At 44.7% G+C, this 14,457-nt stretch overlaps 2 protein-coding genes across 14 annotated transcripts in view; one reads left to right on the forward strand and one right to left on the reverse strand.

Moving 5' to 3' along the window:
• The window catches only part of GRAMD1B (GRAM domain containing 1B), a 212,365-nt gene extending 207,859 nt beyond the window's left edge, over nucleotides 1-4,506 (forward strand). For 8 of the 11 annotated variants that reach the window (XM_083713961.1, XM_083713962.1, XM_083713957.1 and 5 more), the window contains one exon: nucleotides 1-4,506. In XM_083713961.1, coding sequence (XP_083570087.1) covers nucleotides 1-90 — 90 coding nt within the window. In that variant the 3' untranslated portion in view covers nucleotides 91-4,506. The other 3 variants (XM_083713956.1, XM_083713960.1, XM_083713959.1) reach the window with 1 other exon arrangement.
• The window catches only part of SCN3B (sodium voltage-gated channel beta subunit 3), a 26,888-nt gene continuing 15,495 nt past the window's right edge, over nucleotides 3,065-14,457 (reverse strand). For 2 of the 3 annotated variants that reach the window (XM_083714158.1, XM_083714159.1), the window contains 5 exons: nucleotides 12,838-13,001; nucleotides 11,596-11,821; nucleotides 8,833-8,971; nucleotides 7,924-8,028; nucleotides 3,065-7,409 (listed from right to left, as the gene is read on the reverse strand). In XM_083714158.1, coding sequence (XP_083570284.1) covers nucleotides 7,962-8,028; nucleotides 8,833-8,971; nucleotides 11,596-11,821; nucleotides 12,838-13,001 — 596 coding nt within the window. In that variant the 3' untranslated portion in view covers nucleotides 3,065-7,409; nucleotides 7,924-7,961. Of the gene's footprint in view, nucleotides 7,410-7,910; nucleotides 8,029-8,832; nucleotides 8,972-11,595; nucleotides 11,822-12,837; nucleotides 13,002-14,457 lie in introns of all 3 variants that reach the window. The other variant, XR_014558249.1, reaches the window with a different exon arrangement.

Consider the following 14,457-nt stretch of genomic DNA (forward strand, 5'->3'; position numbering starts at 1 on the left):
ATGAAGGACTCACTAGTAAACCTCCAGAATGGAATTGGGTCCCGTGAATATCGGCCGGAGCCAGACGAGAAACGGAAACGGTTCCACTAGCAGACAGAACCCAAGTGCGGCCAGAGGACTGTGTGCAATACATGTACATAGAATATATAAATATATATATATACAGAATATAAATATATATATATATATATTATATACAGATTTTAAAAGAGAGAGCGAGAGAAAAATGAAGCCTACGTACTGAGAAGAGAGTGGTGTGTTGATCCGACCTCCAGCACTGGATGAAATGGAGCGTCACCTGGGATAGGGGCAGGATACGGCCGGGTTGTGCTCTCCCGGCACTGAGGCATTGTGGGAAAGTGCACCCCGTGCCATCCTGGGGCCCTCCCCCACACCTCTCTTAGTATCTGTTTGTCCGTCCGTCTGTCTGTCTCCCTCTCTCTCCGTCTGGGGTGTGTGTGTCGGGGGGGTATTTCACCCAAAGGGAAGAATCAGAAGGCATGAGATCCCACCCACTCACCCTCCCCTCCACATTTTACTGAAAGCGAGAAGCTGCTTATAGGAGATACTGTCTACTCTGGCTCTCAGGATAGTCGCTGAGGCTGGCAGGATGAACCCTCTTAACTGCTGCTATCACTTTTTTTCCTGGCAAGCTCTGTTGGAACGGCTCTGGGTAGCCCATCAACCAACTGTTTGCTTCACAGCCTCCTTTTTACAGGGTTATCCTTTTAATGCTGACCTGGCTTGGTGCATGCTTCCCGTACCCCTTTCTGCAACTCCAGTGGAAAATATGTGCCCCCCAGGAGGGCGTAGCAACCTCATTGTGTCCTGGAGCGAGTTTTGCAATACAGGTAGCCAGGGATTGCTTCTTGAACACTCCCAGGTTCAGCTCAGTCCTTGACGCTCATTCTCTTCAATGGGAGGAGTTAGGTGAATGTATACCCCCCTCGTTTTAGTTTGACAGTGTCCCCTTTTGGTGTCGGAGACCCCTCTGATCATTGTGCATTTGCATTTCCATCTATATATATCGTAGGAAACTGCTGCTTCACTGAAAGGGCTATACACATATATCCTTACCAGAGTGGCGGGTGGGTCCCAAAGCAAGTTTCACATAAAGAAAAACCTTTCCCCCATTTCCCTCTTCCCGAAAACAAGTGAATTGATGGTACCGAGCTTGGATGCTTGGAAGTCCTCAACCCGGTTCACGAGCTCCTTTTGCATGGATTATTTGCATCTTTTGTGTCCCGCTGCATCCAGAAGAAGTGCAGAAAGAAAATCAGCCCCTTACCACTAAATGAGGAAATTGCTACTGCCTAAGCAGACAAATGTATCTTTTCGGCAGATGCAGCTGCCTCTCACATGCATGACTGTCTCTGGAATAAGTTATAGGGAGAATAGTCTTGGGGTGATGTTTCAGGGTGGGCAGGTTGGTAGGCTGCTGACGACTCTTTTTAATCAAGTGAAACCCTCGAACACCCTTTGGTAGCAGAATCAAGCCCAGTGTTGGTGACCTAAAGCAAAGCAAAACAAACAAACAAACCCTGATAACTCTGGAGAAATACAGAGTTTAGACCATATCCTGGCCACTGCTTTTGGGAAATGACATGCAAAACATCCAATTTTAAGATGCTGGGAACTTTTTAAACAACAAATTAGAATGATCTGGAATTAGTCAAATGGCAGTTCTATATTTTAAATGCGTTCTTTTCTTTTTAAGTGGCAATTGTATAAGTCGGGGCCCCAGAAGATTAAGCTCCTGTAGGGTTTACTTTGTTTTGCAAGAAGAGGAGGAGGGAAGATTGTTTTTCCACCAGTATAGATTTCACAAGAAACTGTGGTTCACTGGTTTTTCTAACATATCCTTGTCAGCAAGAATCATTCCTGGTGGTTTGAAGGACAGGTTGGAAAGGCACCCCCACCCCCTTTGCAGGCTAGGTCCTAGTTCAAGGGCTGTTTTCCCCACAACTGAGCACTGACCCAAAACAGCTGCCTCCTTATTTCAGTGAGCAACGTGTCAAACTCTTTAAGAGGGTCAGACTTGTTCTTCCACGATCCCACCTCCCGCCACTGCCCCCATGGTTGGACTGTGTGTTTTGTGAACAGAGTAAGGCACACGGAGGGTCGGGGGGAGGTGAGTTTTACTTTCCCCCTCTCTCTGGAGTAATGTCCACATTGAGCCCATAGAGTTTTCCCATGGCTGGGGATCTTTGACTTACCGACTGTACAGGAAGGCAATAGATATCCCTGTCAAAGGGCACTGAACCTGCATGCATAGCTCCTGTGTTCAGAACCACCCTGTTAAGTTTTGCGGAGCAAGCAGATTTGCAAGGACGAAGGAATATCCCTGTGTCTCTGCATGGTGCTGTCCTTGCAGCTGGAGGAAAGGCTTCTGCTGCTCTGGGGAGACAGGATTAAGATCCTAATTCAGTCTTACTGAGGCACATCTAATTTGGTTTTTTTAAGGGATGGGGGATCAGTTACCCTCTAGGCATTGTTGGGACCTCATCTCTCATCAGCTCCAGCCAGCATGACCAGGGATGATGGGAGTTGCAGCCTGACAATATCTGGAGGGTCAAAAGTTTCCCCATCAGAGACAGGAAAGATGATGTTTTCTCCCTTTGAACTGAGTTAGAGCATATAACTACCCTCCCTACTGGATTGCTCATTGGTGTTGCAAGGTAAAGATGTGCTGCCTTCTCTGTCTTCTTAAGGATGCTGCAACCTGGTTATCATTTGGTGAGTTAAAGGTGCAATGAGGATGCAGGATCTGTTGTACCGGCGCTCTTCCTGCATCCCGCCTACCTCCTGGCAAACGATTCCTTTGAGGAAGGACATCCTTAGAGGACACTTGCTTTGCGACTGATTAGTTGCATTCTCCTGCCCCCAGTTGATTCTGCGATTTCATCTCCACCGAGTTCAACATAGCTGCAAAGGACACCAGCAGACCTATAAAGCAATCACCCTTGGGGCACAGATCAATTTGTTGTTCTTTTCTCAGGCCCATTGTCACCTTCTCAGTTTCATTAATTGGACTGACTCAAATACTTTTCTTTTTTTTAAAAAAAAAAAAGCCTAACAATTTATTGTGGAGGAAATGCTGGAACTGAACACCCAGCCTGCACAATGGCCTTTCTGTTGCACAAGTGGTGGTGGGGGGGGTTGGTTCTCAGATTTTGTTCTCCATGCCCCCCCCCCTCCTAATTACTTCTCTCATTCTCTGGCATCTCCCTCATGCTTACCAAAAGCACAGGTGACTCTTGTTTTTGTGCCATAACACCCCCTTCCTAACCCCTCCAGATGTGCTAATCAGCCAAATTGGAGTGTTACCACTCACCCTGACTTGCTGAGCTTCAGCCACACACCTTGTTGAGAAAGAGAGTGTGTGTGACCATTTCAACTTTAGCAGATTCTGCTAGGATATATTCTCCCCTCACCACTGGAAAAGAGGCGAAACCTGGTAGCAATTCACCTGTCTATGCATTCTGCCCTTATTCCACTTCCTGTTCTCCCCTTTCCCTCAAGTTCCCAGGCTCTTGGCACCCTCTAGGGCTGGCCTGGCGCTGCCCCCATGCTTTTCTTTCCTCCCCATGACAGCAGTGTCTTCTGAAATGAATGCGGTGAGGGAAGCAGACTCCCTTCCGAAGGAATCACATCCACACATGGCTCAGAGTACCTTCTCTCTCTGACCCATCTTTATTATTATTATTATTTTTAAAAAAATTACCTCACTTTATTTTGGCCAGTTTTTGTTGCTAAGGTTTGAAGGACTGGCTTCCTAACCTGAGCTTTGCATTGGATTGTTTTTTTTTTGGGGGGGGGGGAGAATGGTGGCATAATGTAGCAAAGGACTGGAAGCTGCTTGGGTGATTTCTCCATTGTTCAATCTCCTCTGGAGTCTGGGAGAGTGATTTCTGTGACTGCTTCCTTGAGAAATGAGCAGCCACTTCATTATAATGTTCCCCGTGTGGTGGTGCTGATGACCTTAAACCCACCTCTCTTCCCCCCCCCCCACCTTAAGCATGAACATCTGGCTTAGTTACTGACAATTGTTTCTCAGATGTGCAAGTTTTCCTGACTACATTTCAACACCCTTATTGGTGGAGGGGTGGGTTTTTGGGGGGGGCAGGGGGGAGAGACATAAAGGGAACAGACCAGAGGCCCTAGCCCTTCCGCACCTCCCAAATATTCCCCACAGCTGGAAGGGTCTGTGGTATGAAGACAAAATTCTGGCATTGGGCTGATGTGCAGAAGGACACCCCTGGTTGTGTCTGTAGGAGTTGTCTGGCTGTGTCTGTGTGTCTGACTCTGTAACTATAATAAAAACTTTGCGCTGTGCGCAAAGTCTAGTATACAAATTGATTTAAAAGGAAAAAAACAACAACCACAAACTTGACTGCTAGAAACTAGGAGTTTAAAAAAAGGCTACAAAGCCAAAATCTTAATGTAAAGTAGCTAGGGGGGGGGGGGAAATGGAATAAGAGTATGAATAAAATATAATGAACAAAAGAGAGAGAAAAAGCATCATGTGGGTTCTTTTACTTTTTATTTTGCCGTTTTCTACATCTCCTGTGCCTTTTCCACACACATCGCAGACAGAAGACACAGTCTACCTTTTGAGCTGAAGACATTGTACACGATTACCTTTGTATGCCCATGTAAGGCATCCCACCAAGGGAGGTTGTATTCACCGTCAGAAATCCCATATGAACTACTGCATTAGAAGGCAGGCAGAAGAAGGTGTTATTTCTTAAAGAATTATGGAAGTAGTCGTATGGGAGAAAAAACGTTAAGGGGTTTATCTTTACCATTCATTCTTCTGAAGCTTTCCTGGTTCCAGAACTGCTACTTAATTGCTCCACCTCAAGAGCTGAGGGTGTTACCAGATTTTATTATATCGGGTAAAGAATGCAGAGCTTGGATTTAGGCTCAACTGGATTAGGGTAAGATAACTTCCTAAGGGTTAAATGGCAAATCATGGGCAAAATCAAGAAGGAGGCCTTAGTGCGAAGAAAGCTCCTCCATTGTTACTTTCTGCAGGATGTGATGGAGTGTGCTTAAAGTGGGCATGACAGCTGGAACCTTCGCCATGTGGAATTATGGGTGCTGCTTTGGTTCACAATTTGAGTAACTCCACGAAGCATGACATGTTGAAGAAGGTGAGTTACAGCTCTAAGCTTCAGATATAAGCTTCATAAATATGATTAACGAATTAGTACAGGTATATGCTTGCTGAGTAGCATCAGCATTACTATACTTTTTTGGGGGGGGGATTAAAAAAAAAAGCTTACAGGATTGCTCCAAAAATTACTGAGACAGGGACCTGGTTCACACACAATACTAAGCTAAACCATGATGTGGTTTGAATGAACCACTGTGGACTCCTAGAGAGGAATTGTAGATTCATCAAATTTTAGAGCTGGAAGGTCTCCCAAGGGTCATTTAGTCCAATCCCTAACAAAACCCTGGCACATGGCCATGCAACCTCTGTTCAGAAACTTCCAATTGCAACCCTGCTCATTCTGCTGCTGTGACGATCTGGCCTCATGGCTTAGCTCTCCCCAGAGAAAACAGAAGCATGGCAGAGGGAGAGAAGGAGGCATAACCCTGCCACTCATGTTTGTAGCAACAAGCCATGGTTTGCCGTTAAGTCTACAATGAGTCTTTGTGGTGGGTTGTGGTCTTTAACTACAGCAAAGTACTTTGCTATTCATGCTTTTTCTAATACTATCATTTACTGTGAAAGAAAATAATGCAAGTCTAGGCAATAATCTGATCCAACCAAACAGCTAGGCTTAATATTTGCGCCCCTGCAGTGTCTTCAGATTCCTTTGCTGAAAAGAAAAATTGTGCTCAGTGTTCTACCCCACCATAAAGCAAACCATTACGAGATAGAAGTTTAGATTTTATTTATGCAGACCTTCTAATGGGTGGGTGGCTTTTTTACTGGCCCAGGGGGACAAGCCCACCTTGGCCCAACCCTCTAAGGACAAGTTGTGGCTGTGACCACCCCATGCTGTCTTATGCACAAAGGCAGACAGCTTTCCTCTTCAGCTGATCTGTGCAGATCAGTTAAGGGTGATGGCAGTGGGTCTTGTTTCCTCTTCATTAAAGTTGGTCTGATGACCGGGAAGTGAGAGATTTGCACCCCTATCTGGGTGCTGGGCTGGCCCTCTGTGTTATTTCCCCTCTTCCTTTGCTGCTGCCAAATTTGGTTGGGTCTTGGAAGAGGGGGCAGAAAAATATGATAGCAGGGGCAGATCAGGCCTGTGAACCTGGAATTACATCACCCCTGCCTGATAATAAAATAGTATATGGCAATTGGAGGGCATAACATGGTACTGGCAGTGGCAGGCTTTGTTTGAGATTGGAATAGCTGAATAATTTTTTTCAGTGCCGTGCGGTTATTAAAAGCACAGTGCTTCTCTTTGAAATGGAAGGTTCACGTTGCTATCTTCCACCGATCCTTCAGTTAGAATTTTCCAACCTGCTTCAGTCTCTCAAGTACATGAAAGGACACCTGACCTGACTTAAAGCCCCTACAATTCTGGGCATCTCGGTCACTGCGTCAAACACTAAGGAGAATTTAAACTTTCATCACAACATTATGTTTTGCAAAGTGGTTATTTGCCACTGCCCTCTGAATCCTGCTGGAAATTATTTTAGAAGTTTGCTGCTTGGGTTTGACTAAATCACAGAATGCCCAAGTTAACGACTCTTGTCCTATTTACACACAGTATATGACATACTATGGAGTGTTGCAACATGGAAATCACATACGATGCAAAGAGAGGGTGCTTCATGGCCACACTCTTACCCCAGGGCTCAATCTAGTATCTGTATAATATCACCACTCTTAGCAGTGCACTATGTACCTCGGAAACATCTCTGGCTCGAGCATTTCCTCCTCCTGTGCCACAGGTTCATGAAAAACTAAACAGTTCAATTACTGTATTGCTTCTGCCTGGCTTTTCTTTTGCTCCTGGAGGTATTGGCCAAAACAGACCCACTGTTATCTGCTTCCCTAGGAAAATCTGGGGCTCCAGATTTGGTGAAATTAACACCAAAAGCAATGATGACTAAATGGATGCCACTTAATGCTGAGGAAGCTGTGATGTCTGAATGCACCCAAAGGAAAGTCTGTGCTAGCGAGAGATGAGTGAGTATTTACAGAGTTGTTGAGGCGATGGGCAACAGAGGAGGTACTGCACCTCTCCCCCCCCCCGACTTTGCATGCCTCAAAGGAAAGTCTTTAACAAATGGGCTGATTGCTCAAGGAATGAGAGCCATGAAGTCAAAGCAGTGCGATGTTCCAGACAAACGGAAACAAATTTACACTTCCTCATGGTTCCTGGTCTTGGGCTCCTGCAAAACCTGGCTGTGGTGACTTACTCCTTGTGTCTGCCAAGTCTCTGAAAACAAGGAAAAAGAGCCAGACTGTGATTCACCTTCCACTTTCAGAAGATTAGGTGAAAACCTGCATGAGCAAAACACAACCCCTGCTTGTAGAAGTCACACATAGGAGAGGAGTTTTAGTGCATCACCAATTACCTACCTTTTGGACCCCCTAAAATTGTTTTTTGTTTCTTGTACTTTGAATTCTCTGTCAGGAAGACTGCTTTGGACTCTTACCTTCAGCAAAATACGTACAAGGGGGGAAATCTCAAGATGGCACCATGTCTTCTACTCCATAATCCCTGGAAGAGTTCTTGCTGTTGGAGTCACTTGGAATCATTGCAGACCTGTCTACAGCAATCCACATTCCACCCACAGATCATATCTGAACATTTTCAAATATGCTCAGTAGCTTCCTTGGGCCTTGAGATCATGAATGACCCCCATGGTGGTGCCTGCACACAGATTTAAATTTGCTAGACAGCCAATGCCCTCCCCTGCTGCCATGTGATTTGCACAGAGCTTTTTCACCTTTTTTTGCACACTGTATGCCTATGTGGTTTCATCTTCTACTCCTCCTCCACTGGCACAGCACAATTTTCCTTGTTTTCTGAAGGGATGGCAAGGTAGTCAGTCCTGGAGAGCAAGGTGAAAAGTGTACTTCAAGGAGAAAGTCCTGAACTGGCAATTTTAAAAAGAGGTTTACATGGGGAAGGACACAACAAAACACCAAACATTAAAATCTTCCTGAAACAGATGTGATGTTGATAATGTAGCTCACTTTTGCTTATCCGTTTGTTGTTGTTTTTAAGCCAGCATGGGAGGTGGGGAGTCAGATTTGGACTGTGGTGTGTATGTGTCTGGGGTTAACCATTTGCCTCTGCCATCCGATAGAAATCCTTACTGCTGCTACACCTGCTGTTTGAATGAGAGAAAATGGCTTTCCTCCCATTGCAAGTAGCTGGGCACTAGGATGTGTGACTGGATTCAGATTCTGATTTGGCAGGGGCAAAGTTTAAAGCTCCCCCCCCCCAAAGTTCTAGTTCAAGATACCTGTATCAGCTCCTGGATTCATCTTCTTTTGGACAGAGATGATTTTGCCACCATTTTAAAATTGTGGTTTTATGAACTCCGATATGGAATCTTAGCCAATCATCTGGTTGCTGCATGTTGGACCAGCTGCAGTTTGTCAGCATCACGGAGCAGAAGGCTATCAATGGCTGCTAGCCACAACCCTATGCTCTGCCTCCACAACTGGAGGCAGCAATGCTTCTGAATACCAAGTGTTGGAAACCACAGAAGGAGAAAGTGCTCTTGCACTCAGGTCCTTCTTGCACACTTCCCTTGGGGGGCTCTGGATGTCTGAGAGCAGGACGCCGGACTAGATGGGCTCTTGGTCTGACCCAGCAGGGCTATTCTTACATTCTTATGTTCACTTACGCATTTTCCTGAGCAACCTCCTCTGCCTTGGCAACTTTCCTGTAGCAGTAGATCATTTCTACCAGCAGCCACAAAGTGAGGAAGACTAAGAGAATATACATCATTATTTCAGAGATGACAGATGTGAAGTCTTCTCCAGCTGTGTAGAGGACAAGAAAGGGAAAGAGCCACGTGAGCAAAGCCACCTTGGTGGGCCACAGAGCATGGTGTCCTGCTTTGCAGCCATCTTTTGGAAACCTGTGAGCTTGTGTGGTTTTCTATATCTTCCTATATGGAAGTAATTTGCCATGCAGAAACTGAGCGGCTCTCTTTTCTGGCTCGGACTGTAAGCTCTGTGCCAGCCCAGTAGGCAGTTGCATGCCTATCGGCTCATGGAATGGATTGTGCCAACTGGAAAATTACTGGTATCCTGCAGCCAGGAACCTAAACACCTAAAGTTCCTAAAAACCTAAAAACCTAAAGTTCCCATTCGCCAGCTGGTGGCTGCAAACTGAGCAAGGATCCCACTGTACCACCACCTCAGTAGAACAGTACAACCTCAGGCTATTTGTAGAGCAATGTATAGAATTTCTTTTCCATAGACCATAGTGCCCCCATATCATTCTTTACAATCTGGATGAAATACTCATGCAGAACATGATGTAATGCACATTATAACCAAACACTCCCAAGTGTTGGGAGGATCAGAGCTTTTGAATAATCAAAAAATGTTGAGAGGCTAAATGAGGTGAAAGCTGGATCACCACTAGAACTGGATGAGACAACTGAGGTTCTACCATCTCTTAGAAGACTTTGTGGTGCCACCCACCGCACCATTGGCAATAAGGCTGACATTTGCACATGCACTTTAGGTGCAATTGAGGGGGGTTGGGCTAGATGACCCCTAGGGTCCCTTCCAACCCTATTATTCTATGATTCTATATGTTCTCCTTAGCGCATGCGCAAACGTGCAGAGTCGCTCAGATGACATACTTTGCTTGGGACAAACAGAGCTACGTCTGTGCCCATCCTGGAACCCTGACAGGCTCTCCTTTTGTTTCCTGTTTCTTTACTTCCCCATTTGCAGATGTTCTATATTGTGCTGAAGACAAGGAAACAGAACCACCAAGAAACTCAGGGAGGGATCTTCAGCAAGGGAAGGAGACAGAGGAAAATAAGGACACAGAGAAAGGGGTACACAGCTGTTGGCAGAGGGGGAGAGAGAAAAAAAACAATATAGACACAGCGTAAGGAATGAGATGCAACAGGAGGGAGCCATATTTAGTTCAACAATCATTTAGCGCTGCTTCTGTTGAAACTGACAGTCTCAGCAAGCCATTAGAGAACAGCCTATGGACAACCCTTTCCCCCCAATGAGCCCAGTTTTGACGACTCATTGAAGTAAACTAAATGATGATGTGATTCCCTACAAGGACTTGGGACTTTTTAGTTCAGAGAAAAGACAAATAAGAGGTGACATAGTGGGCATTTATAAAATTATGCTTGGCATGGAGAAAGAAGAGGTTTTCTCCCTCATAACACTAGAATTAATGGACATCCTGAATGTTGAAAGATTCAGGATAGATTTGAGAGAGAGAGTGGGGGGGGGGGAGAGAGAGAGAGTAACTTCCTCCAACAAGAGGCAGTGATGGTCACCAATTGGAATGACTTTAATGAGGATTGAGTAAATGCATGGAAGAGGAGGTTTTCAATAGCCACTAGTGACCTTCATGGGTGGAAGCTGTAATACTTATTATGCATATGAGTTGCTGGAAGAGGAGAGCGCTCCTGCGCTTGAGGGTTTTCCATAAGCATCTGTGAGCACAGATGCTGGACTAGGTGGGCCACAGGCTCTTCTTACATTCTTATGATAAACATTGTTGTGAACTGAGTTCAAATCTGGGGTGACTGGAGGTGGGAAAGAACCTCTACTATTTTTGCAGGTAAACAAACTCTGAACTAAAACTATAGTGCCATATGGAAGACATGAGTTTCCTAATGACCAAAAAGTTTTGTGGGAGTGGGAGGATTCTGTTTTAGAGGGCAGACAGAAGCAAAAGTCTATAGTTTTGAATTAAGGGACTATTTTAACACCTGGCCTAAAACTTGGCCAGTGTGGAATACAATGCCATATACATATTATTACACCAGGTGCATCACAAGCCCCGTTTCATTACATTCTGCCTCAGCTCCCCAATTGTCCCTTGTGGGGAATGGTGACAAAAGATTGGTGGGATAAAGCTCCAAAGTAAGCTTTTGGAACCAAGTTTTCCGAAGGCAAAACTGTACACATGCAAATTTTGCTGCTCGTTTGTTCTGCTCACTAACACGGAGTGAAAATCATTCAAAAAGATTTCAGGCCTAATTCTGCCACTAAATGTATACCTTGTATTTTAAAGGAAGTAAGAAATGAACAGGCCCTTGCAAGTTTGAACTGTGTGTCCCTTCTACAGATGTCCACCGTAAGAAGAGAAAATGTCCACCTTCTCTCCCCCCCCCCCACATAGTGGCATCAAGGCTATAAAATGCCATCCGTGTTTAACCAGCCCCACAGCGAGTGTCTCTGGACCACCTAGGAAGTCATCCTTAATTTGGCCCTTGGCAAACCCTTCAGCCTGCTTTACAGAATGCAAATGTGGGAGAAAGTGCTTGAAACTTGAGGAGTTTCTCCCCCCCCTCCTTACACAAAATACCAACTTCTGTATCACCATCTTGTGTGCAATTGCAAGAGACCCACTGCCAAGAGGCACCAGAATTAAGGGACATGCCCGTCATCCTTCATACCCTCCTCCACCACCGTGAGACGGATCAGTGTAGAGCGGGTGACAACTGGTCGATGAACCTCGAAGTTGAATTCCCGAGTGACATTGCAGGTGTAGATCCCCGAATCATTCAAAGAGATGTTGAGAACAGAGATGGACACATCCTGCATGTCTATGCTCCCGTCCCATTGGAGCCGACCACGGAAGCGGCTCCCAAGTTCCTGCTTCTCATTTTCATACTTGTAGATCTGTAGGGAGCAGAATAAGGAAGGATGCTGTTATTTTCAGACCTCTGTGCTGTCTTCTGTTGCAAGGAACAAAACCAGACTGCTTAAAGTGTTTCTTTGGAAAAGTCTTCTTTTAAAGATCTTCTTCAGAGCCCTCCCTAATCTTAAACTCTTCTTCCCTGCTCCAATGGATATAGAATACAAAGAAAACATGTGACAAATGCATGTGTGAATCGGCATTTAATACGCTCCCCTTGAACAAGAAAATAAGGTGGCAATAGTACAGAGCAGGAGAGAATGACACATGACCCCCAAGAATAAACATGAACAGATAGTCTCTTTGGATTATACTACAGGGGCATTTCAACAGTAGTGTGGCCAACACTGGGTGCTTTGCCAGGTATCATAACTGAGGTCTAAAAACAGCTGTGGAACAGCTGTCCTTGTGTGTCAGAACAGAAAAAGAGGAAGCAATGCAAAAGCATTTATCACACCAATATGTTTTCTTCAGCTGCTCTGTGAATAAACTGGAGTTTAGCACTTTGTTTTGCCAGGATGATGACTTCCCGAACCAGTAAATATTTCGGAGAGCTTCTGAAAAGATGTGTGAACAGCATTTAAACTCTCAGGACATTTAACCTTTCTGATCTAGCCTGCCTGGTTCTGATCTAGCCCGGTTGGTAAGATTCCTGCTCAGTCCTTGCAACTCTTTTAGGAAAGCAGATCTTACCTCCTCGCAGCAAAGCCTCCTGTGCAGATCACCTAATAGGGTTTGAGGACCCAGATGAGAATCTTGTTGCACCCTCATCAAAACATCTATTAATAAATGTCTAGTTATAGGCAAAGACTTATGCCTTTGCAAATGATCCTCATTTTGCTGGTTTTCCCTGCCACCCATTACCGCAGATTTATCCTTTTCACCTTATTTCCTTATTTCCTCCCACCCTTTATCAAGGAAGAGAATAACATCTCCTGGTCCCTTTTTCCATTTCTCATCTCACAGGCTCATAGCTTGAGGCACCCAGTGTAATACTTACAGGCTCATCTATGCCCCCTTCAGTCTTATAGTACCACTGAACCAGAGTGTTGGCAGAAACCTCCTCTCGCTTCATGCAGGAGATACACAGCAGCTTCATGCGCGACCCTTGGACTGCCTCTGTCTCTGATGGTACTTCAACGCAGACTGAAGAGCAGACACCCACTGGAAAGCCATGGATCAGCAGCCCAGTTTGGATATGTGAGCATATAGTGCAATTGGGAGAGGGACCCATTTCCAAGATGGGAAAAAGACAGAGGAACACACAAACACATGGAGAGGGGGTGGAGTGACACAGAGAACAATCTGTTATTCAAGGCGCTTCTGATTCTCAGTGAAAATAAATCTCTTAATTCAACACTGGCATTCATTGAGAATGGATTAAATATCAGGATTTCCAAAAACCTTCCATCCTATGCTGATCTCAACTAATAATCCACATTAAATAATAACTTGGTGCTGAATTTACTAGTGCTTTGCAGATTTATGCAGTGTCCCATCTCATTCCCCCAACACAGAAATCTGAATTGTGAGATTTCAATGTTGCTTTGATTATTTGGGCTACAATTGAAGCACATGTGACATACAGTCAACCAACCAGAGGTTATATAACACAGAACCGCAAATTCTTTTTTGAATCAGAAAGGCAAATGTCACCTTTCTTTTTCTCCTCTCCCTCCCAGGTTCTTTTTTTTAATATTATGTTCTTTACATTTCTCCAGAGACCCTGCAAAACACATTATGAAAACCTATATTTCTATACACACATGACATCTGTAAAAGGCTACTTCATCCTAAAAGCTCACAACATTTAAAAAAGGCAGAAGCATAAAATGTGAATGATAAAATCCCCCCCCCTCAAAATTCCTATCCCCAACACAGTATTGCAGTCTACCAGACTCGACAGAGCTTTTCATCACCATTCTTATGTGAGAATTAGGATGTCAGAATTAGTATCATTCTGGCTTTCTTATACATAGCACAATTTGCGCAAGTTCATGTGAACAGCTGGCACCAAGTCAGATCCTACTCAACAGTTTGAATGTTTCCCTCTTAAATGCTACTAGCCAAGCATGTAGATAATGTTTACTGTACCCTTTCTAACTGACACTGAACAACGACAGCTTCTTTTTGCTAAGCAAACAGTGCCAGTGTTTCCCCAAGAGACATGGGGTTCAGGAAAAACATCTCCGACTTCCTCGAGCCAAGAATCCCGCATATTGCTCTGGGGTTTCATTTACATTACTCTGAAGAGCATTTTTGCACAGAACTCTGAAAGCATTTCTGAATCCCCTCCTGTACCATTTCTGTACACATGTGAGAATGTTGTTCAGGGAATGTAGAAAAGAGAAGACAGCCATTTTAAAACTGAATGCACATTTTAGCCAAATTAGGGAATTGCAGATGTGTGGGGGGGAGGGAAGCAATGTACCCTAAACAAACTGTTAAGTGTGGCATGTGAAAATGCTCTCAACTCTCAAAGTGCACAGAATTGACTGAAGAGCAAGGATGCAATTGTCTGTGCATTCTGTCCTCCCACAATGCTTTAAATAAAAGTTGGCACAAAAATTTGGACTTTCGCAAACATGTTCTCCTTCAGTGAGGCACAACCCTTTCCCCG

This window comes from Podarcis gaigeae (assembly GCF_964106915.1).
Source record: "Podarcis gaigeae genome assembly, chromosome: 15".
Classification (NCBI taxonomy): Eukaryota; Metazoa; Chordata; class Lepidosauria; order Squamata; family Lacertidae; genus Podarcis; species Podarcis gaigeae.